Source organism: Pholcus phalangioides, unplaced genomic scaffold, assembly GCF_987345545.1.
Source record: "Pholcus phalangioides strain wild (caught in Gottingen) unplaced genomic scaffold, Ppha-v1.0 ptg000011l_1, whole genome shotgun sequence".
In the NCBI taxonomy this organism is placed as follows: Eukaryota; Metazoa; Arthropoda; class Arachnida; order Araneae; family Pholcidae; genus Pholcus; species Pholcus phalangioides.
In genome coordinates this window covers 19,825,689-19,851,587 of record NW_028301604.1, presented here as the reverse complement: position 1 = coordinate 19,851,587, position 25,899 = coordinate 19,825,689, and the positions used below count along the sequence as shown (strand labels likewise).

The 25,899-nt window shown below is 35.2% G+C and overlaps 1 protein-coding gene across 6 annotated transcripts; it reads left to right on the top strand.

Annotated features, from left to right (window-relative positions):
• Positions 1 to 1,013: 1,013 nt before the first annotated feature.
• LOC149080188 (uncharacterized) lies at positions 1,014 to 21,388 on the top strand. 6 transcript variants are annotated; one of them, XR_016193544.1, is made up of 3 exons: positions 1,014 to 1,101; positions 5,157 to 5,398; positions 19,678 to 21,388. XR_016193544.1 is itself a non-coding variant. In XM_089239227.1 (3 exons), the coding sequence occupies exons 1-3, from the start codon at positions 1,113 to 1,115 to the stop codon at positions 20,106 to 20,108; spliced, it is 729 nt and encodes a 242-aa protein (XP_089095353.1). In that variant the 5' UTR covers positions 1,017 to 1,112; the 3' UTR covers positions 20,109 to 21,388. The 6 variants fall into 6 exon arrangements, 2 of the variants coding, with proteins under 2 accessions (XP_089095353.1, XP_089095354.1); XR_016193542.1 differs by having other exon boundaries at positions 1,017 to 1,417; XM_089239227.1 differs by having other exon boundaries at positions 1,017 to 1,168.
• The last annotated feature ends 4,511 nt before the right edge of the window (positions 21,389 to 25,899 follow it).

The window sequence follows — 25,899 nt, the reverse complement described above, 5'->3', positions numbered from 1 at the left end:
TGCCCTTTAATAAAGGTGGGGAACAGAGGCTGATCTGAACATGCTTCCAGATGAAGAGCTTGAGAACAATTGTCAAAAATGGCAATGAAAAAACCTCCACTTTCTTTTTTTCCTTCTTCTCTTAAGGATTAGTACCATGGCCCCACATCCAGGAGTAGGGCCCTAGGCTGGAATCCTTCGCGCTTCCCCTGATCAGACGTCTCACGGGCCCTTCTATAATTCATATATAGCGTGAAAAGCAAAAAAATTATGAGAAGTATCCCGGGCCCCAGGGCTAGAGCCCTGTCAGCCCCGGCCTTGCGGGGGCCATGATTAGTACAAACCCAATCACTGTGAAACTGCAAGAGGCGCAAATATGAATGTAGATTTTTTTTTTCTTACTCATGAAGGTAGAAAATGAAAAAGTCAATATTTTTCAAGTTTTTTTAAAGATCAAAAGTCATTTAGAAAAATAGGCGCCAATGTAGGCAAAATTTGGATTGGGGTGCTCCCCCCTGGTTACGCCGCTGGTAGTGTTGATTCAGCACTGCCAAGGTGGAGACGCTGACGTCACACACACATACTCCCTCCTGTAATATAAGCTCGATGGTAATCGCGGAATAGCGGTTTATTTGCGAAATATGCGGCTAAGAAAATAATTCCAACTCGTCAATTCATAGTTATTGAATCATGAAAATTACCTGTATCAATGTTTTAGATTAAAATAATAAATTCAATAAAACTCGGGTTCACATAGGCGAAGTCTGGGAGGGCACTGTCATTATTACTGGGGGGCACGATGATGATGATGTGTTAATTCATATATACATTGGATCAGTCGAATTTACCTTTGACGGCACCCCGTATCTCCGCCCATGTTCGGGTTAAAGAAAGGGAATATCCAAGGCATTTTTGCAAAACACTCAAGAAAAACAGAAAACCAGGACTGCCCCAAAAACTACAGGACGTATGGTCAGTCACATCAGTCTTGTCCCGTTAAATGAGAGGTATGGTCACGAGTCATAATTTTTGCCGTTAGGGTCGTACGCATAATGCTAATCAAAAAAAGTAATGCTGGTGCCGGCTGAAAATAGTTGGTCATTTTGTGGGACTACTAGTAACGTAGGCTATATATGAAACGTCCTTTGTTATCAGCTCTGAATTTTTTAGTACTGTTGTCTCTGGCAGTGTAAGATGGCCGTGATGTTTCATGTCTTAAGTAAAACTGTTTTGTTGTATATGTCTTTGAACTTGATTGAGATTTGGTCATATTCAGTGGCGTCGGAGCTGGCTGTGCTGTGGCACCCACAGTTACTTGTGCCATGGGTCCAAGCACCCCAGATTTCATTCAAAAATCAAAAATATATTACATCAAACCAGGGCCGTCTTAAGAGCATCATGGGCCCCGGGCCAAGTGGTTTTTCTGAGTCCCTACCAGGTAAATTCTAAGAAATTTTAACCAGATCTCATATTTTTGTGAGACCCCTCTTGTCATGGTGCCCCGGGCCTTGCCCGGGTGGGCCCATGCGTTAAGACGGCACTGCATCAAACAAAAGACGAGCACCTACATGTCTAAAGCCCTTCTGACACCCCAATCAAAAACTGCAGATTTAGATAGCAATTAAGACAGCTGAATATTTACAGCTAGGTAGATATATAGTGTAACTGATGTCAGCTTAAGCAGATGTCAAGCTAGCGAGGTTTAATATAATTTTACTTTTAACAATGTTTAAAAACAATTTATGTATGCATGTGTGTGTGTGTGCTCGTGCGTGCACCTGTATATTGTTGAATAATTTTATATTCCATTATCTACAAATTTAAAAAATGCTTTGATCTGCAATTTTCTGTGAAAAGTTTTTGTATTGAGAATAATTCTGAATTAGGTAGAAAGGCATATTTTTATTGAAAGAAGATCTGTTATTTGTGAATGAGTAGTGTAACTGTCCAAAATAACTTTCCTTCTCTCATTAAATAATTTAGATCTAGCTTCTCAACCATCACTCATCTATTTGTGCCATGGGCGGAGATACGGGGGGGGGGCATTGCCCTCCCACCGTCAAATGTGGAGTGGACGTGGACTGATCTAATGTATATATGTATATACAAATTGACATCATCATCTTGCCCCCCCCAGACTTCCAAGTCTATCTCCGCCTAAGATTTGTGCCTTCCGTAGTCCACTGGTTGAGTTTTCAGGTTCTAGAAAAGTAATGGAAAGTTAGCATACCCAGAGGTGAGGTGTGGGGAAGAATCGTTGACACACATCAATCAACAAACAAATGTCAGGCACAATAAAACAGTTTTTCAAAATATAGAAAAATATAAAATTTTTTGAATTGATCAACACATGGCCAAATTCATTTGTGACAGCACAGTATAAATTGTAGTCGACTTAAGCAGGATGTGGTCCTCATGTGTCAAGTTAGAGAGGAATCAGTATTGAATTTAGTATTGTGTCAACCATGGAAATAATTAATATGGAGTTACCTGGATAGTCCAGTTATCAAGGTTGCACTGTATTTAGTGATATCTCAATATAATGATAGGTTATAATGAACCAGGAAAGAAAAATCATTGTTAAGGGATTATCATTATATCGTGAAGCAACATTATATATCATCATGTGCCACCAAATGTATGCTATGGTTGACATCTCTTCAAAATTAGAAAAATTCTTACGAAAAGTAAACATTTGATGCAAAAAATTATAATGAATTTATTGATTAAAAAACTCAAGTGGGTGTTTCACCACTAAAGAAGTTTACAGCATTACACTTTTGTGTGCTATACAGAAAGCATCTTCACAGAAACTTGAATCAACCCCTTCAGTGGGCCAACAGTACCAAATACTTTTTTCTAAATGCCTTTGAAAGATAAAAAACAAGCAAGGCATTAGAACTGTATGGTCACTCAGCCCTAGAGCCACCCTGGGCCATTGCCTGATCTTGAATTCTGCGAATAATGTGGCCGCAAAGGTGCCAACTGAAAGGGGAAGATTTTTATGGCACTAACTGAAGAGGAGGAGCGATTTTTTTATCACCGAAATATTGTTAGCTTACACTTAAAAAATTCCCAGAACCGGCCCGGCTCAGGAAAAGGGGGGGGGGAATACCAGTCATAGTTTGCAATATAAAATAAAATGACTCTACAGGTATGATTTCGTCTCTTGTTTCATTGTGGAGGGGTTGCTAAGTGCATAAATTTGCATCCATGGTTCTGAAGAGCATGCTAGTACATGTCAAGACAAACAATTTTTGCAATGGTATCCAGGGTTGTAACCCATTTATTTGGTGAAATATGTGCATTACTTCATTTCAGAAGTTGTCAATATATTGCAACCTTACTCACATCATGAGGAGCGAGAGGAAAATTTTTCCTTCCATTCACAGGCAATTAAGGAGGAAAAAGATATGGTTCCTTCTTTTTCTCTGATGGTATTGTGTGTGTGTGTGTGAGGGAATTTTCCCTTTCTCTCTCAGGTTTACTTTAGGATTTTATTTTCTTTTTTTTGTCCCGTAGTGGTTTGAATTTCATTCAAACATTTTGTCATCCCATTCACAAATGTATGGTATTTAAAAATAAATATCATGTTTGAGAGAAAAGGTTTGAAAAGATATCACACAGGAGAGTAATATGAAACAGTCAGGTAATAGGGAATAAGGAGTTCAAATTGAAGAAAGTTGAATAAAATTGATAAAATAAGATTTAATGAGCCTATGGTAATAAATACTGTGCGAGATGGAAGTATTTAAACTGTGATTATATATATAAACTGAAGAGCCAAAAAAACTGGTACAGGCATGCGTATGCAAATAAAGAGATATGGAACGAATCAGAGTACGGCGCTGAGGTCGGCAACGCCAATATAACACAACAAGTGTCTTGCATAGTTGTTAGATCGGTTACTGCTGCTACAATGGCAGGTTATCGAGATTTAAGTGAGTTTGAACGTGGTGTTATAGTCGGCGCACGAGAGATGGGACATAGTATCTCCGAGGTAACGAGGAAATTTGGATTTTCACTTACGACCATTTCACGAGTGTACTGTTAATATCGGGAATCCGGTAAAAAATTAAATCTACAACATCGCTGCGGCCGGAAAAAGATCGTGCAAGAACGGGACCAACGACGACTGACGAGAATCATTAAATGTGCCAGACGTGCAACCCTTCCGCAAATTGCAATGCTGGCCATCAACAAGTGTCAGCGTGCGAACCATTCAACGAAACATCATCGATATGGGCTTTCTGAGCCGAAGGCCCACTCGTGTACCCTTGATGACGGCACGACACAAAGCTTTACGCCTCGCCTGGGCCCGACAACACAGACATTGGACTGTTGAGGACTGGAAACACGTTGCCTGGTCTGACGAGTCTCGGTTCCAATTGCTTCGAGCTGATGGATGTGTACGGGTATGGAGACAACCTCATGAATCCATGAACCCTACATGTCAACAGGGGACTGTTCAAGCTGGTGGAGGCTCTGTGATGGTATAGGGCGTGTGCAGTTGGCGTGATATGGGACCCCTGATACGACTCTGACAGGTGAAAGGTACGTAAGCATCCTGTCTGATCACCTGCACCCATTCATGTCCATTGTGCATTCCGACAGACTTGGACAATTTCAGCAGGACAATGCGACTCCCCACACATCCAGAATTGCTACAAAGTGGCTCCAGAAACACTCTTCTCACTTTAGACACTTCCGCTGGCCACCAAAATCCCCAGACATGAACATTATTGAACATATCTGGGATGCCTTGCAACGTGCTGTATAGAAGAGATCTCCACCCCCTCTTACTCCTACGGATTTATGGACAGCCCTGCAGGATTCATGGTGTCAATTACCTCTAGCACTATTTCAGACATTAGTCGAGTCCATGCCACGTCGTGTTGCGGCACTTCTGCGGGCTCTTGGGGGCCTTACACGATATTAGGCAGGTGTACCAGTTTTTTTGGCTCTTCAGTGTTTTTTTTTTTTGTGATTTTTTTTTTTTTTTTTGTGACATAATAACTCTGTTGCCTGATAGAAAACTGAGTCAAAATGTGTGAGAAATTCATTCCTTTTTCTTTGTTGTTTGCATCTATTTTTGGTTTATTTTGTATTGTGTAAAAACAATCTGTTAGAACTAATAAAGTTAACCAGCTTTAACATTTGTTTACTTTTTCTTTAAGGTTAAATGTTTCAGCAATGTCTCCCAGATCATTCCATTGGTCAACTATAGTTGCTAAATGTGTTCTGGCCTTGATAAGTGTTCATGCAATATGGAAGATTTACCATGTGTCATGCACTCACAACTGGTATGCTCATATACATTTGGCACCTGGATATTTGTCAATTCATAATATACCAATATTACCTGTGCTTGCCTTCTTCTTTCAGTTCCTAGCTTCAGTTTTTGGAATTGTTCAGTTGGGTAAGTAAATCTTTAGGGTGCTGAATACTTAACAATTTTTTAATAAATTTTGAACATAAATTTTTTTTCACTTTGTAAGATGAATGAATTCTCTTGCCAGCTGTAGGCAAGTTGCGAAGCATGCAATCTAATCAACAAATAAGGGAGGTTGTAAGCTTCTTTCTATTTACATAATACCTATGAAAATATTGCATTTGAGCCTCCCCCACATATATTTTTGAGCCCCCTCAATATTTCCAATAATTTTATGCTTATGTGACCACATGATGTTATATGGTTTCTGTGTGTCAGATTCTTATCCTAAAATAATACTTTCCACAGGGCTGGAACTGTAGGGAAAATACCCCCATGTAAACTTTTGGGGGCAGAAAATTTTAGGTAGAACAAAAAACATTAATTCTATTTTAAAATTGTCAAATATCACAGTAAAGTGGGTGGCAAAATCATGTTATCTGCCCCAAGGGCGTAGCCGGGGGGGGGGGGGGACCCCCCCCGAAATGTGAGAAAATGACCGAAAAAAGGGAAAAAGATGGCCAAATCTATTGTTCTGTCACTTTGGTCCCCCCCCCGAACGAAATTTCTGGCTACGCCCCTGATCTGCCCCCTCACAAAAATCCTAGGTACGGCCTTGCTTTCCAAGACAAAGCTCAGTATTGTCCACCAATATATTACAAAACAGATACTCTTCAATTTAGTGATAAAATTAAATTAGTTAAGCAGAACTTCATTGAACTATTCCTTGATCTAGCCATTACTTTCTTTGATTTAACAATTTCATTTAAAGATCTTGTTTTCCGCAACAACTTTTTGCGACATGGTTTTCCAGTGCCAGATTTTTTAAAGTGTTATTTCGGCCTTTCTGTTATATTATATGTCTATCAATTTTTAAACAAATAATAATACAAAGGGAATAAAGGAGATTGATAGTCCACCAATCACAAATCAAGTACCTATCATATTCTATCTTTATGAATTTTGTAGAAAAAAACCAGACCTGCAGGGGTTGTTTTATGAATATGCATCAAAGAAATGAAAATTACACTAAAAAATGTGGCACGTATCTTCAATGATGAGATGCTTTTAAGATCTCCAATCCTTTTGACAAACTGAGTAGATTTTAGCTTGGGCAATCCAAAACAGGATGCATGATATGTCAGATAATCTTCCTTGCAATTTTTTCTTTGTTCAAGCTGATCTCTTGATCTCATTCAATACAAAATATGAAAAGGTCATGATCTGTCACTATAATTGTATGATAAAAAGGAAGTTGATGAAAAGAAAGAAATGGCCTCAAGCTAGCGGAATCACAAATATGCTTACAGTGCTAATAAAATAGCCACCCGTAAAAAAAAAGTCTTTCTTATTGCATTTAAAAAATAGAGATATGGGGAGAATTGATGTGTGTGTGAAAATTTTTATGGTTTACCATTTTTTTTTATATTTGGTGGTTCAATATTCTTCAGTAAAATATAAATTTGTGGTAAATTTAAATTCTCTCTCTTTTAGCATTCTTGATTTAACAATGTCTTCAATTTAACAATAACTTTCAGCTGGTTCCTTGAACAATTAATCTTTATTAATTGATTACAGTGTTTGAGTAGTTCTCAGGGGCCAAAACTCTGCTACAAGCTGCTACAATTTCTGATGTTTGTTACATTTTGCTACAATCTCTGGCTTTTGCTACATGTTGCTACAAAAACACCATAATTCTTCAATTCTGCATCATCTTGCTCCAAAAACAAAATTTTCCCTTAAGAAACTTTGAAGTTGCATCACAATAGAAGCTGACTTTTCGATAACATCATTTGTCCTCCCCACAATTCCATTTCTTGGGGCCACAAATATTATTAGCTTCAGGCCCCCTCCCCAGAATTCGGTGCCCAGGCTTCAGACAACGTATAAAATAGGGTCAAACTATGCAAATTTCCATTCATCGGTAGAATAATGAAAAACCTTCAATCGTTGTTTCCAGCTATTTTTTACAAAAAAGTTGACTCCTTTGATATATTGCGTTCCTTATATTAATTACTTTTTAAATTGCATCGATTTTTCCTGACTGGCTGTATTTGACTAAATATTTGTGTATACTTTAACGAAATGGAGAAGTTCGTTAAAGAATGTATTATTGCACTGGAAAAACAGCAATGACACGAATCTGTCTTCACCATCAGGAGTTACGATGCAAAAGCTGTTGGTAAATTCAGGGTGTCTGCAACCATGGTAAAGTGATTAAATTCCGGAAAAGTAATGAAATGAGAAAAGGGTCATGAAATAAGTGAAAAATAGGGAGTGAAACAGATGTCCTCGGATTGAATTTTTTGTGAAAATAGAATTATTCTATTAAATTTCTAATAAATTAATCATTATTCTGTAGTTTTTATTTCTTTAGTTTGAATTAAAAATAATTTAAGTCTATAGTTTTTAATCACTGTATTAAATTTCTTAGAATTTCTAATAAATATTCTAAAAATGACCCAGCAAAAGAAGTTATCTCAAGGTATGTTGAATTAAACTGAGGTAATGATCAAGAGTGAACTCAAAAAGAAACACTTATCATTTTAAATATGAAATGGGTAAATTCTGGTAAAAGAAGCAAGATCAAACGTTCAAAAATGCTTGAAATTGAAGAGAACAAAAGCACAACTTAGACTTGCATCAGCGGAAAAACTAAGAAAAATGATTGCTTTTCTAATGAGTATTGTAAGTCTCTCCTGTAGTGGTTTTTTTTTATTAAATTAGTGATTACCAAGTTTACAAGGTAAATCTAAAAACACCCATTTTCAGATTATTTTTGTAATCTGAAATACCATATGTTAAAATGTCCCTATGTTAAAAGCTTCTCACATTTGTTGATATTATAGAGAATATAAAACAAATATCGAATTCTCTCAAAGTTTTTTGATTTAAAAATTAAAAAAACAAATTTTCTTCTAGAGGAAATCTCTATGCATTTTGTGCCTTGGGGGAGGGCACCCCCTTCTGCGCTGAGATAATGTTTTTTAAAGTGTACACTACTGCATATATATTGTATATAAAAACTATTTTATTTACTGCCAAAATGTTTGAGTTTTTGGAAGATTTGTAACACGGTGGACAAATTAGCCTAAATTATTATTTTTTCATAATAAGCTTGAATGATTGATTAATAAAATTTTATTATATTTTGAAGCATATCTCCATGTACTATTACTTGATGTCTATGTAAATGGGAAAAAATTGTTAATTATTTATGATAATGACATAACAGAGTGGGCATTCTACAGTGAATAATCTGATACTAAAGACATAACACAAATCTTAAGTTGTTTTACAAAAGTCAAATCCAAAAAAGTTGATCAAGTGAATCTGTCAGTGAGCTCAGAAGTGTTATCTGATTTAATCTGGTATGAAAATATATTTCCCAAATGGCCGTAACAGAGCGGACATTTTAAGATGGGGGAAAAAAAAAAATTAGTTTTTCATATGAAAAAACATTTTTTTTTCAGTTTTATTCATCTACAGCACATATATAAAACCTGATTTCAAGTTTTTATGTCAAAACTTCCAGATTTGCACCAAGTCTCTTTGTTTAACACTTTTTTCAAGGTGGGACAGCCAGATTTTGAGGTTTTGCTACAAACAATGATTTAAAAAAAAAATTAGATACCACTTCTTTCTCTTCTGAAACAAATTAAGAAATACCATATGACAGAGATTTAAATGAAGAGAACTGGAAAAAAAATTATAATTACTACCAGTGTGCTCTGAAATTTTATAAAAAAAATTAACAAGTCTTGGAGAGATTTGGTTTATACACTTTTTTTTTGGAATAACCCATATGATAATATTTAGCTACTGATGTAGATGCATGCACATAAACTATAGGCTATTTTGAGGAGCAGCTCTGCTTATTCAGCACAGTCCTTCCAAAGTATTTACATTGGGTGTAAAACAAAATGTGTCAAAAGACTGGCACTAAATATTTTAACAATTTGTTGTCGAAATCCCATTTTTTTTAGAAATGAAAAGAGAATCCCAATCACAAATGACAGATCACATTGAACAGATTTGACAACTGCTACGTATTGTCCGTAGTTTCTATGGGCGGCCGCAATGAAATATGGAGCTGCAGGAGGCACTCTCAATATTACAGAAATAGGTATAAAAAAATCTGGTCTTTGAGTTTCTTGTGGTGTTTTACTTATTTTTATTATTGTTTTTATAAAATTGCATTGATCTCTACCGTAATGATGAATTCGAGAGAAGACAAACTTGGAGCCGGTCTGTTTTGTCTGTGCGCGAAAGGCAATCTGTAAAGCTGTGTCTAAACCAGCCATTATACTTGATGCCCAAATGCACAAAAACATGTTTTCTGTCAAAACCACCCCACTCTGTGGGATAAAAACAGGGTTTTGAATGGCTTAAAAACCGGGGATCCGGATTCGGCTTCATTTGCATAGTGTATGGTCGAGCTTGTGGAACTTGTGTAAAAGAATTTTTTGTGATAGGTGCTATAGGAGCTCTGATACGAAAAAAAATAGGGATGGGTCTATGGTTGCTAGACATCCGTATATATGGCCCACAAGAGCATATGCAGGTTGGGATTGCATTGAATATTCATGAATTATTAAGGGACTCAGCAACCTCTGAACGTTTCTTCGGGAGGTGGGGGTGCTCATGTGGCCCGAGCCCTCTAAGTTCCAGTGCTACTGAGGTGCTGTATTTAATAAACGTTGAATTAAAATTTTAAAAATATTGAATCTTTGAGTGATTATTTTTTATTGTACTATAATTATGTTGTCTTAGGGGGTACCCTCCTCCATGGCAAAGCTGAACATTCATCACTACTGACAAGCTTTAAGCCAATGTTGGCATGTCTGCATTAAAACAAAATAAATGTTGTAGGCCTTATGTGTTGCAAAACCCACTTCTAGTTAATTGAAGTTCAAAAAAAGCCACATTTTCATAGTCCTATTAATGGCTACTGTTGAGAGATTTTACTGTAAAATACTTTGATATGTATGGATATTTTATTGGATTTTTCATGTTTGATAAAATCAGCATTTGGTGAACAGCAGACATGTTTTATAATTTTTCAGTCAAAATAAATAGATTTTTTTACCCTTTTGAAATGTAACATGTGCGAAGGAAAGATATTAAATGTCAAAGATCGTGAACAATCAAATGTAATATCTGTGGTGTTTGGTCAGAACATGATAACTCCAAAAAATGACTTTTTGAGCTAAAAGTACCACTCTATATAAAAAAAATAATTCCTCTTTCGTTTGGTATATTCATGATATTTCCAATATTATCACAGCCTTCTCTGTAGCAGTGATCTGAACCTGCTATCTGCCAACTTTTTGTATTAGATTTGGTCAGAACGTGACATGTGCACTTGTCATGTACTGACCAAACCATTTTCTATATAGTATTATCCGAGTGAAGACAATAATAGGGAGTTATCATGTTTGAACCATAAAAAACCTTTGTTTGATACATTGATGCAGTGCTACCTTCAAATGAAAATAATTCATGGCAACATTGACTCACACACTCACTTGCATTAAATTTATAAAGTTTAATGCCAATGTTGCCAGACTTGGTGTTGTTGAAGTCCTTGTGTGCTCCGCGCGAGCGTACTCATGTTTAAATAAACTGTTTTGTATTATTTTTAAACCGTACGTTCTCATTAAATAGCGACAGGTTCGTTGATCATAACAGTGGTTTTTTAGTGATAAATGTTGTAGTTGGTTCAACATCAGTAATGAGTTTCCTTTCTTGTGGTAAAAGAATGGTAGTAGCTGCATTGAAAGAAAACACAAAGCAACAATTGATAAGTTTCCGTTTTCTTTCACTACTAATATTAAAAATAACAAAACAGAATCACATTCCTTTTTCATATTAAAGATTACACATTTCTAAGTGGAAAAATGGGTTAATATTCTATTCTCAGTTAATAAGAAATAATGTTAAAAACCAAATTAATTACTACTAATAGTAATAATATTAATAATTATTATGTAATAATTTTAGACCAGTACTTTATTATTCTAATTGGCCTATAACATTAGAAACAGAGGAGAATGCTCTATTATTTATGTACTTTTTATTTTCCAAGAGTCCAGACAAAAACAGTTCTTGCAAAATGAAAAACATAGAGAAGTAAATAGAGCTGTTCCCTCTTGTTCAAACACAAGTAATGAAAAAATACTTCCGTCATTGTTCTTGGATTCAGATGGTGAAGTAAGTGACGATAATGACATAACATTTCAACCAAGTGCTGATGATACCTCTAAAGACTATTTTGAAATAACTAAAAAGTGCAAAAAGAAGATGCAAAAAGTCAGTAATGTATTGCCACAAGATTATGATACTGAGAATAGAGTCTATTGTATCACAACTCAAAAGACCATGGCAGAAATAGAGGGTGACAGAATTCTTGAATTAGCTGCCTCTAAGAAACGAAATAAAGGGTTTGGACCAATGCAAAGAAGAAAGTTGAGATACGAGAGCAGAAGAAGATTGGTTACACACAGGAAAAGAATTTACTACATCTGCTGGCAAGGTCCATCCAGCAAGGCCTATGAGAGAATTAGAAGGGTGCAAAAACAAATGCAAGGATAAAATTAATTTAAACATAAGAGAAGAAATTTATACAGAATACCGGAAACTCCTTTCTCGATATGAGCAAAGAAGCTATATTGGAGCCCTTCTAGAAATAAAGATGAAATCAAGAACAAAGACAAGTAACACATCCAAAAGGGAAATCACAGTTCAATATAATATAGAAGGAAATGGGTCCAAAATTGGAGTATGCGTATAAGAAATGTTGTCTTGCCATATTTGGAGAAACACAAGGTTTTCTGAATGAATTAGTGAAACAGAAGGCATCTTTCAGTGGAATCATACTTAATGATCAGCGTGGGAACCATCCCCCTGCTATTAAACGTTCTGAAGCAAATATCACTTAGGTGCGTCAGCATATCTTGAGTTTCTCGGTTTATGAGAGCCACTATTCTCGATGACACTCATCTAAACTCTACCTTGGCAATGATCTCAATTTGGAGAGAAATATATGATTTGTACAAGAACAAATTGGAAACTGAAGGCAAATCACCTCTAGTTAGTGAATCAGTTTATAGAAAGGTATTTTTGGAATGTAACCTCAAATTTAAGAAACCTCATATTGACACATGCAGAAAGTGTGACAGCCTTCACATACAAATCAAAGCATCACCTCAAGAAAACAAACCAAAATATGAAAAGGAACTTATTGATCATCAAGAAAAAGCAAACTTCCATTATGAATGTAAATATCTTGACAAAGAAAGTACAATGAAATCTGAAGGAAAACTAGTGGTAGCCATATGTGATCTGCAACAATGTCTGCCAACTCCAGACCTAATATCAAGTATTTCATTTTATAAGAGGAAGATGTGGACATACAATTTCACAGTCCAGAACTGTACTGCAGGAAAAACCTACTGTTACATGTGGCACGAGGGCGTCGCGCAACATGGGGCAAATGAGATTGCTTCATGTTGGATGAAATTTCCGATGGATCTCTCAGATTTACACTGCTCAAAACAATTAGGGGAGCAAGCAAAAAAGTGAAGAAAACCGTGCGAGACAGCCACGTATTGGCATACAATGGATAGTACACGCGTATCAATGCGCAATACAGAAAAAAGACGTAAAAAAATTTGGAATTAAGCTTTAATTCTTTGAAAATATGGAAAAAACATGAAAAGATGATTTAGGGCAACAATTTGGTTACATGTAAACGATAAAAAAAAGTACTGTTTAGACATGATGCATGAGTTTTAATAGGGCGTGTGGTCTCCTCGAACAGCTAAGACTGCTGCACACCTGTTTGCCATGGATGCGATGAGGTTATCGATCAGACTTTGGGGAATACTGTTCCACTCCTCAAGAAGTGCAATCTGCAAGTCTCGGACAGTAACAGGCGGCCTTGGTCACGCAGCAATGTGTCGTCCTAGCATGTCCCAAACATGCTCGATTGGATTCAGGTCAGGAGAGCACGCTGGCCATTCCGTACGATGTATTGTTTCAGCTTCAAGCATGTTCTCCACCAGACGAGCTCTATGCGGTCGGGCATTATCATCCTGGAAAACAAAGGAATCTCCAATGGCTCCAGCATAAGGGATGACATGAGGTCGGAGTATCTCGTCTGCATACCTTCGGGCCGTCAAAGTGCCATTCCAAATGATATGCAGGTCCGTACGTCCGCCTATGCTGATTCCACCCCATACCATCCAACCAGCTTGTCTGTATTGTGACCTTTCACGAATGAATGCGGAGTTATTTCGAGTGTCCCTGTCCCTCCATACCAGAACACGTCGGGTGTCACACTCCAGACTGAATCGGGACTCGTCTGTAAACAGCACTTGGCTCCAATCATGTTGCTCCCAATCTCGATGTTCAGCAGCCCATCTTCTTCGGGCCGCACGGTGGCGTGGGGTCCACAGAATGCAGACCATTGGCCTACGTGCATAGAGCCCTCCCTCATGAAGCCGATTACGTACTGTTTGGCTGGACACCCTTCGTCCTGTTGCCAAGAGCAACCGTCTTTGCAGCTGCGTAGCATTCTCTGTTCTGTTTCGACGGACTGTTAACCGTATATACCGGTCATCAGTTGCTGTAGTGGCACGTGGCCGACCTTGCCCTGGTCGACGTCTAACATTTTCTGTTTCTTGGAATCGATTCCACAGCCTTGCAACAACACTTCTGGCGACTCCAACAGCGTCCGCGACACTACGTTGTGTTTGCCCGGATTCCAGTCTGCCTATAACACGCCATGCCATGGATTCCGGTAAATCACGTTGTTGAGACATCCTCAAGTCACCTTGTCTCAAAAAAAATACTGCGCAATCGAATTTCACAGTTACGGCAGTAAAACAGACGTTTCTGCAACATCCCGATTTCTGCCCTTATCTCCTTTTTCTGGTTTTTGACGTCATGAACTTTGATTTGCATATGAAGTTTTCTTCTTCCGTTTCCTGCTAGGCTTTAAATTATGGATGATTCATTTTATGTTACTTATCAGTATACATCTTTGCGTAATTTTGTTAAAACCATGTGCTCCCCTAATTGTTTTGAGCAGTGTAGTTGAATATGTTACCATCTATTCTGACATGTGCTCAGGTCAGAACAGAAACATGTTTGTTCCTGTGATGTATAACTTGGTTCTACAGAAGAAAGAGAAGTTAAAAGAAATCCATCACAAATACTTAATTCCAGGTCATACGCTCCTAGAATGCGATTCGGATCATGCAAACATCAAAAGGACCAGAAAACGCTGTGATGGTACACTAGGTGTTCCTCAAGATTGGATGATGCTTTTCAGAATGTCAGCAAAGTATTTTGCAGTGATCCAAATGAAACACAATGATTTCTTTTCATTTTCGAGTCTTATGAAAGACCTTTTCATGAGAAGAACGGTGGACATAGAGAAACTACCAATTATTTGGCACAATATTGTCTGGTTGCATGTCACCAAGAATTTTGGGGAATTCCAATGTAAATGCTCACTAAAGGATGGGGGAACTTTTCAGAACTTGCAGTGTCAAGAGAAGAGGACGACTGTCTGCAAATAATTTATGTTTGCCTATTGCTTATGAGGAACCAGTAAAAATTCAAAAGAAGAAATACAACGACATTCTTTCTTTGTTGGAATTTGTTGATCCTCTATACCAGCGGTTCTCAACCTTTTTTCACTCGCGGAGCCCTATCCAGTATATAATTTCTATGGCGGAGCCCTGTGTGACTCAAAGAGCCCTTTTTTGTACATAATTTTTGTGGCAGAACCTTAAGGATCTCTTTTATTTATGTATCTATCAAATTTACTGATTTATATTATTTTACTCAAGTCAGCACGGAACCCTTGGGGCTCCATGGAGCACCGGTTGAGAACCCCCTGCTCTATACCATACATTGTACTAAAAACGTCATTCGTGTGAGGATGCCTCTGCTTATGTTAGTGACAGTGAAGAAGAATCTACATGATAAAGCAAAACACTTGTTATTTAGGAAAAAAGAGAAATTTAAAAAGTTTTGGCATAATAACCCTTTTTTAGAGGAATAAAAATAATTTAAATTTGAAATGTGTGTTTGTTGATGAATTGTCTTACTTTGATTTTTAATGTTTATTTGTTAGTTGTTAATATTGTGTTATTTAGTAATATAATAAGTTTATTTGTTAATATTGCGACTTAGAAAAAAGTATGAATCTAATAATAATTCTTGGAGTTATCTTCTGACCACATCACAGCATTTGATCAGAGCATGATATCTCCATTTCTTGCTAATTACAACTAATTAGAAGTGAGATAAATGCACAGATACGAGCATATGGCTAAACAACATGCTAATGTATGATATTTTCATTTGTATTTGTATGTATACTTGATTTCTGATTTTTAAAATGACAATGAAATTAAAAATGCTTATATCTCAAAACTGATTTTGGAGTTCTGACCAAACACCACAGATATAATGCAGGTATTATAGAATTTTTGTATTTGTGTGGCTATATTTTTGTGAGGAGAGAGGTTATTGTGAATTGTAGGAATTATCATTCCTATGAGAGCATTCATATCTCCCCTTTTTTTCTTTACTGTATGGTTCTGCTTAGTGATTCAATTACAATGAACAATAAACAAATTGTATAATAGGAAGAGTTAGTCACATGCATTCTGTTTTTGAATCCCCCTAGATGCCATGTTTTCAGTTTTTGTATTAAGGTTTCTGTGTTGTCAGTAGCAATCTCATCAGTTATTCAAAGTGATTGGTGATCTTAAAAGCATATCGAAAGTGCATTTTGTATTTGTTGTTGTTTTAAATGCACCCTGATTCTTGCTGCTTGAATGTATATTAGCAGATTCCTGCTGATTTTGCTTTTCTTGTACTGAGTTTGCAAAGATGGTGATGATTGAGTGCAGAATTTTTGATTGTTGAACTAATTATCATCTTTCACCCAAGCTTCCAGTATTTTTTAAACAATAGAACGAATGACCTAAAATGTAAAAATCAACTTTTAACATGTTTGATAAGCAAAATTTTAAAATTTTATTAAATCACAGAAATTTATCTGAATCTATTGTTAACTTAAGATAATAGACACCATAGATTTCAATGAACTCCTGTCTAGATCATATAAATTTAATTGCTAATCCAAGGTAGTTTGACTGCACTGAATTTTCAAGATCATTTAGAATAAAAACATTTAAAATTTAACATTAGTAGATGTAAACACATTTTTTTCTTGTACTCTCTGAAACATGAACAAAAGTTATCTTATATAAATGATATGACTTGATTCACATATCAAAAATCTGAGTTTCTCTAATTAGAAATTTGATTGTATCCCTTAGTAATTTTATTCTTCTAGGTAATATGTTGTCTTTCAATCCAATTCCTATAACTTATCTGTGACGAATTAATTACATTTTAAGATATCAAAGTTCAACTAAAAAAGTTGTGTGTTTGTGAAAACTTATAAATTTGCTAGCTATTATAAAGCAAAATAATTATTGAGGTTGAAATATAAAATATGTTAATACAGTAAAACCTTGTTAAGTTGTCACCCCAGTTAAGTCGTCATATTTCTTCAGGCCCTTCCACCTCTCATAGACAACAATGTTATTAAACCCTTGTTTACTCGTCGCTAATTTCGGTTAACTCATCACTATGAAAAAATTTGAGAAAGTGGAACAGACTATTTTTATGACTCCCATTAAAAAAGAGCTTGTTAACAGCATTGCTATATGCTTGAAAGTCACCATAAAATAATATATACCCAAACGGAACAATTTTTACGCTGGGGAAGTTCATTTGCCGACTAAGATTTTTGGAACGTTGGGGACTGTTCAAGCTAGATCTCATTTCTGCATGGGCTCTACTGGAGAAATCGCGAGACACCCACGCTCTGTCGCAAGAAGCAGCGTAAGCACTTTGGCCCCCCCAGGGCATCTTCGGCAAAACCAAAATTTATTGATACATCAAAGATTACACATACTGCAAAGAAATAAAAAATTATGTAAATCGAAGAATCAAATTAATCAAGTCAAAGTGCAACGCGGTCACAGATAATAAATAATCATAGAAGGCATGGACTCTACTAATTTAGGGCTTGAAATTTAAACAAAATATATTTGTTGAAAAATATTAGACATTCTTTCCCAAGTTGATGTCTTCTGTTTACTTTTCCCTGCCTAGGGCCACTCCACCAAGTCAAAAGTGTTCGAGATTGCTTTGTAGTTGTATCATGAACTACTGATGAAGAATTAAAATACTAAAATTAAATTTGATGCCTATGTAAAATTAATGTGCAATAGAGAGTTCTATTATGAAGAAAAGCTACTTATAGCTTTAGACTAATAGTTGCTCTGTTAGTCTAAATTAAAAATTACTAGTATAAATCATAGTGTACAGTACATTTTACCACAATAATTTAAGTAATAAGAGATAAGAAGGTAAAAAATTGTTATTTACTCTTTCGCGATTTATAAATTTTATTAATATTGTTAATTTGATTCATACTTTAATAAATTTCATATTACTTTAAATTCATACGATTTTCACAACATTGCACATTGAATCTTAAGCCGTCATAATTTTTTGATAACTTGAGGTGACGACTTATCGAGGTTTTACTGTAATTATGGAATTTTTATAATATACTTTATATATATATATATATATGCATACATAAATAAAAAGTTCATGACTAAAACTGAGCTTTAACCACTTGGTCAGTTGAGTGGTGAAAATTTGTTATGAATTTAATCATTTATTAATCTTATTATTTAATAACTTATTTAATATTTATTATAACTCATTGTAATTGTTGCGAAAAAATCTAATAAATGAAAATCTCATTACATTGTGGGTGCTGCAGTTAAGGGTAAAATAGGTAATTATAAATTAGAATTTTGATGCAAATTACCTCAATTTAGGAACATTTTTATCAATCATTCTTTTAAGTAAATAAGCTATAATGCCAGAGATTAATCAACATATCTTAGTTTGTGCTATCCAGCTATTACTGTAAGTCTCAGTTTTTGTATATTCAGTTTTTCTTAAATTTACTTAATTTTATACACTTTTAAGTGGTGTATTAAATATTAAAATAAATATTAAAACTGCTGTCACACATATACAGTAGGGCTGTCATATTTGTGGGTGATTAGTTCCAGTGTCTTCCATGGATGATTGAAACTGCAGATGGTAAGGAACCAGTTTTGTGAGAAAAACTGTGGTGAATATATAAAGAGATAGATGTAGGAGAGAAATAAAATTTACAATGGCAACAAAATTGAGCATTTTAGTTGTTTATAAAAGTTGTTTGTAAATTTTAATTGTTATTGTAATATGAACAAGACTTATAAAATTTTATTATATAAATAGTGTATTAATCTGTCTAGTTCTGAGTGTATATGAAAAACAAAATTTTTAAATGATTAGAACTAATGATTCAATAAACCAAATTAAAATACATCAAATTGAATAAATCTGTTTTCAAATGAATGAGCATAATAAAGGACTGATTCCATTAACTAGCGATTCTATTAAGCAGAATCTCAAACTCTCATGCATTTTTTTTTCAATAATTACATGTTGAGTTTCTGGCCACATCCTCAGGAGCTCACCACAGCTATTTTCCTTAAAGGGTATCACAGATAGGAACATGTGTTCCTCACTCACTTTGGCTAATATCGTCTGCAGGTATCTCATAATGTCCTAATTACAGGTCCTAGTATTCAACGGTACTAGTAATCATACCTCCCTTTCCCAATACTGTTTGAGAAACGTGTGTGGGAAATTTCTACAGAAGGACACTTCTTCATATTTTCATGGAGCATATTTCCATGTTCCTCTACTTGGTGTCAGAGTAACAAATGAGATGATGCAGAATCTAGCATATTTTCAATTCTAACCACAAAATGTTCAATCCCATGTTTATGACTGTTATCATATGTTCAATTGCATTTTTATGTCCATTACGATATGTTTATTATATCACTATATTTGTGATGTATTAAGTGCCAGACTATTTGAAGATTTTATAATATTTTGTGCCATCGCATTTGTACAAGTACTTCAACCACATAAATAATTTTACAAACTGCCAATAGTTAATTGGTAGATACGGCAGCTCTTCTGTATTTGTAGCTTTAAATTTCTATATTAAGTGCAAGTTAGCACCGCAAAATTTTGGTGGTAATCAAGTATTTACTGTACTAACATGCATTGTTTATGTTTTGTTTATCTTTCAGTCTTTTATTTCATTTTTGGGAAGCAAGTTCTATTGAATATGTGTCAAGGCTTTACTGAAAAATTTGCAGCAACTTTTGGTTTATGTTTTTTGGCAGGACATTTTTGTGTTGCATATCTTCATTATTCCTTGGCTTGGTTTCAGGGATTAATGCTTTTGATGGTGATTAGTTCTATGTGTGTTCTGCCAGCAAAATTGACTAAAATCATTAATATTTCTCAGCAAACAGTTGCTTTGATGTCGATAATGATAGTCAGTTTTGCATATCAGAATTGGCAAGGTGTACTTGGTGCACAATTTATTGCTCTTTCAGTTTTAAGTATTGGAACCAAAGGAAATTTGTTTAATTTTCCATCAGTTGATGGCTTTCATTACATGTTAGCATGTGCCACATATTTGCTTTACATAGCTGTTATTTCAATAGAGCAATGACAGTTTATATATATAGCTCTCAAAAATGATATTGAACTTCATAATTGTTATAGTTGCAATTCATTTGTACATTACATAAGTTATGTCAATTTTCTCTTTCATGCTATCAGTCCTTTTGTAAAACATTATGCATCATTTTTAGTCATTTAATTTTACTGAGTAAGGGGGTATGATCATGTTATCTCTAACATAAGACTGCTGTTTATTTCATGTGAATGTTCTTTAGTTTTTTTAAATAATATACTATTGTGCACGTAAAATGCAATTGTTTTTTGTATTAAATGTCATATAAAAATTGTTATTTTTTTGTCTTTTGAATTTTAAAAATTTTATTAAAGTATTTTGGAGTATTTTTGAGTTTGTCTTAGAAATTTCTACTTGTTTTTCTGTTGTGCAACAATACATTTCTTAATAGCAATCTTAAAACCAGATACTACTTTAAGACTCCCCAGTGACTTTTTAGAAAAATGTAGTGACGTGCTCTGGACAATTTAGTAATTTTTTTGTATACAATCTCCAGATTCTAATAAAAAACATCTAAACTTCTTAGTTCGGGCTATAGACCATTGTATCTGCAGCTTTTTTTTTCTGAGAGATTGAAAAAAATATTTAAAAAAATTGGAGGGATTGACATTTTTTGTAAAAAAAATTGACCAACAACCACTTCCATAATTGGTGAATAAAATTTGCATATGCAGATTATACGTAGGATATTGGGATATCACTAGTACTTTTTGTTATTGATTTTATGGACTTTATATACACTGAATCGTTATTGCTGTTGATCTTTATGATACCCATTATAATTATGATTTCAATACTTTCAAATTTAATACACTTCCATTTCTATTGTGATTCTTTGTTCTGCTCTAATTGCTGTGCACTAAATTCTTAGGTTCTTATCTCTTATCAAATTTGTGATAATGGTTGTGTGCAGTGTTCATCAATATGCACCTAGATGTGTGATTTGTACATCAAAATTAAATTTTACTCCGAAATTTTATTCCATATTTTGTTGAGCAGTGAAAATACTCCTTTAAATTTTAGATAATTTTTTTTAATATAGTTATTTCTCTTTCTCATTAAAAAACAAAAATACCCCTCTTTTTACAAAACTACTGCTTAAAATTTTGGAGAGGAGTGAAATTACTCTTCAAAATTATTTTTTCAGATAACACTGGTGGTGTGTGTTATTGTATTGTAAGTGCTGCAGATTTTTTTTTGTTGAAGCACATCTTTACACCTGAACCAAAACTGACTAGTAAAAAAGTTGTTTTTGATTGATTTGTATTTATTGTATGTTAAAATGTTTTTTTAAAAAAAAGAAAAAAAATTATAATTAATTAATTTGGATGGATATCTTTGGGGCCATTCAAGTATTACGTAAGCAGATTTTTAACCATTTTTGACCCCCCTCCTTGTCAGCAAAAGTCAGCAAAACACTGACCCCCCCTCCCCCCGTCAGCAAAATTTCGTCAGCAGCTTAGAATATTTCATATCTTCAAAAAGGGTGGTTGATGACGTAAGCAACCTTCAAACCCCCCTCCCCCCCTTGTCATCAAAAGTCAGCAAATCCGAAACCCCCCTCCCCCCTGATGCTGACGTAATACTTGAATGACCTCTTTACTGTCTGTGACTATTTGAGTTAGATACACATATACAAAGCCACAACAGGCAAAATGCCCAACGAGGTGGCCGAGAAAAGATGCCCATAACAAATATGGATGTCATATATTTCAAAAATACAGCAACCCAATTAAAAATGCAACCACCAAACAATATATATACATGATGAAATATTATACAATGCCCATAAGAATACTTATGGTTGTCTTATTCTAGGTATGGATAGCTTCTCGATTTACCCCAACATGTTTATCATATTTCTTTTTAAATGTGTCAATTGTGTTACAATGTACTACCTCTGAGGGTAAGCTATTCTATTTATTAACAACCCTATTGGAGAAAAATTCCCTGCGACACCATAACCTCGCATTGACCCTTACCAATCGATACTGGTGTCCCTTTGTAACAGCAGTTGATTGATGGTGTACTAATAATTCATGGTCCATCCTATCCAACACACTGAAAATTTTGAACACTTTGATCATGTCTCCCCGACACCTGCGTTTATCCAATGTAAACATATTCAGAAGTCTCTCTTCTTAACTCAAGCCCTGTGTACTAATAAGAACATGCGTAGCTCTTCTCTGCACCCCTTCAACCAAGTCAATGTACCTCAGTAGGTATGGTCTCCAAAACCTTACAGCATACTCCAGTCCAGGACGAACTAAGCCTCAGAAAAGTGGAAGAATGACTTCAGGAGAACGTGAAGAGACCTTTTTGAAAATAAGACCAAGCATTCTATTCACTTTTTTGACCACCACTGAACAATGTTCAGAAAACCTAAGCCACTCGTCCATGAGAATTCCCAAATCAGTGACCCAAGTTGCATCCGTGATAGTGACACTATTCAACTCGTAAGAGAACCATGAGTTGTTCAAATCAAAATGAGCGACCATGCACCTGTCAATGCTAACCGTCATGCTCCATTCATTTGCCCATGTTCCAATCCTGTTTAAGTTGGTCTGGAGCAGCTCACTATCGCTTAGATTCCCGATTTCCCCCATTAGCTTCACGTCATCTGCAAATTTTCTAGCAATCCCATCAATACCCTGATCGAGTTTATCGATAAAAAGTGAAAAATTATGGGGCCAAGGACATTTCCTTGAAGAACTCTACTTGTGATGCCTGTCCAACCAGAGAATTCCCAGTTCACCATAACTCGCTGTGACCTATCTCTTAACCACGATTCTATCCAATTCAGCAAGTTGCCCCCAATCCCAACCTTGTTTTAACACTTCAAGAGCTTACCATGTTGGACCCAATCGAATGCCTTCAGGAAATCAAGGTAAACAACATCTACATTTTTGCCATTACGCAAAGCCCTCACCACATGATCATAGAAGCAAAAGAGGTTAGTCACATGAGACTTCCCCTTGCTGAACCCATGCTGGTTATCCGACAATACATTATTCTCGTCTATCCATTTCACCAACTGCCTTTTGATAATTTCCAAAATTTTTGAGAAGGAGCTCGTCAAACTCACCGGACGACAATTGGATGCAGCTTCTCTACTACCCTTCTTAAATATTGAAACAACATTAGCAAGTTTCCATTCTCTTGGGACGATACAACAGCAACACTACTCCTGTATATCTGTGCGACTGGTCCTAACATTTATAGATATCATCTGGTCCTGGTGCTTTGCTTGCACAGGCATTTTTTAGAAGATTTTGGACCTTCACGTCTTCCACTTGAATATCGTTGAGGATTTTATTACCCCATGCAACACCCGTATATTGAATATCATTATCTCCATTAAAAACCAACGTGATAAAGTCATTGAAAGCATTACACATGCCTACATTGTCCGTCAGGCCTAAATTGAATTGGTAGATCTTACTCCTATACCCCTTGGCAGCACTGGAATCACTGTCACATCTGAACCCCCTTCCCTAGCAGATAATAGTAAATCCTGGTACTCTGATAGAGACTCACTAATATTCGCTCCTACCTGATTCGTTTTCACCCACAGGATTACTCTCCCGGGGAGCTTTCGACGATGAAAAATGTCTCAAATGTTGCTAGTCTCCCCCCCAGGAAGACAACAACGCTCGAAACCCTGAAAATCCCTACACACTCTGTTCCCAAGTTCCCTAACCATAAAATTGCCAATGATTAAACCCCTATTACTATCCTCCTGTACCTCATCCACAATCACCCATTCGCCCTCTAAAATGTTGTTGTTTGTGGAGATTGCTTCTTCATTAACAGGTGGCTCCATTATAACCAGGCCCTCTAGAACCCTAACTTTTCCCCGTAATGCTTTGACCTGGAGTTCCAACCTTGCCCTATCAAAACACCCCTTACAATTGAAACTATCAGCTACTGCACCCCTAGATCAGGAAACCTCCCATCGCAAGCTCTACGCAACACTAGTCGAGGTATACTGACACTATTGCTAAAACTAGATAAAAATACTTAAAAAATAGGAAAATGAGAAACGTTATCAGGAAATTAAAATGACGTAAAATACATTACAATGCGAAATATGCGTAAAAGATTGTACGAAAAAATTAAGTAAAATAAAATGCTCAACACTAAATCACGAAGAAGAAAATATATATGTATAATAAAGAATAAAACACACCCAAAAAAAAGTATTAAGCTACAAAGTACATTTTATACTTATTAGAATTAGCTAACTATCTCTACTCACTAATACTAAAAATAATAGGCCCAAATGGAAAAAAAAATTACTGGGAGTACCCGGGAAAAGTACCTGTTTGCTAACACTAATGTCCAAAAAACACACGAATTTATGAGGGTACACATGTGTACCTCAGTTCTTAACTTGTAAAAAGAATAAAATCATCAAAAATGAGGTAGACCTTTGCATATATACCTTTGGAGCAAAGAGGATAATGAATGACAAAATAATTTTAAACTTTTTAGGAAAGCTATATGTAGGTGTGACGTGAAATATTATTTTCCTGGTCATGATGAAGTGCAATATTAATGATTGTTATTCCGTATGCTTGCCTACACACAAGTACTGTTGAGCAGTGGTTCATGTAAACCTTCAGTAAAATAAATTATTTTAACTGGGAGTGTGCGATTACAAAATAGCGGTGACTGAGACAAATTACATTTCATACTTTTTATTATTCACATTAACTCTTAACCTGCTCCCATCATCTGGGATTAGTAGCCTGCTCAGTCATCCTATGATGATTTGAATTGTTTTTTTTAGATAAAGTTCTCTCAAGATGATGTGTAGATGGTATAATATTATGTTTTTGGTTTTTTGAAATTCATTATACAGTATCTCTATTCTCTGAGAGGTGTCCTTTTACTGTAATCTTTCACTTTTTATTTTATTTTATTTTATTCAATCTGTGATTTTAATTTACATCTATTTTCCCATTAAATAAAATCCAAGAAAAGGGATTTTTTTTGCTTGCGCAGAAAGAGAAGCAAATTATCAAGTGTTTGTGCAGCCAACAGTTTTTTTTAAACAAATAAAATGTATTTTTATCTTTCTGATTTAATCCCTCAATGATCAGGTGCAAGATATCTCACCCAAACACAAATGGAAGAAATTCATTCCAGCTCTCCATGTATTTTTTACTTTTTTTTTCCTAATTACCGTGAAGCTTTATTGTACCCATATGAACAAAAGTTGTTTTTCCACTCCTCGTTGTTCCTATATTCTTGTTTAGTGATCCCCCACATATAATGTATCTTTTTACTATACATATATATTTATAAGAAGAAGACAGGAAAAATATGTAGGGGAGGACGAAAGTGTGAAATCTGTGCACCAAATTTTTCTCCCTTCTATTTCTAACATGCAAACAAGAAATTTTTTGAGTTTTATTTACCAATACTTCAATTTGTTGCGAAAAGCTTGTATATGAAGGGGTTAATTTCAATCATTGTAATCAAAAAATTCAAATAAGTTAAGATTAAACTTGTAAAATTTTTTATTTTAGTCTGAATCCCCAGTTCATTCCATGCACAAAAAAGAAGAAAAAAATAGACACTTAAAAGTAATCTCAATTATATATAACTAATCGAATGAACTGAAAAGAACTAGTATTCAATGTCAGAAATTCCGCTTAGATTATATGTCACTTTATTTGGAGATTACTAATATGTAATATATCAGTTTTTAAAAATTTAAAGAAAAGATAGATGATAGTTAAAGTTTGTTATTTTTCAGCAT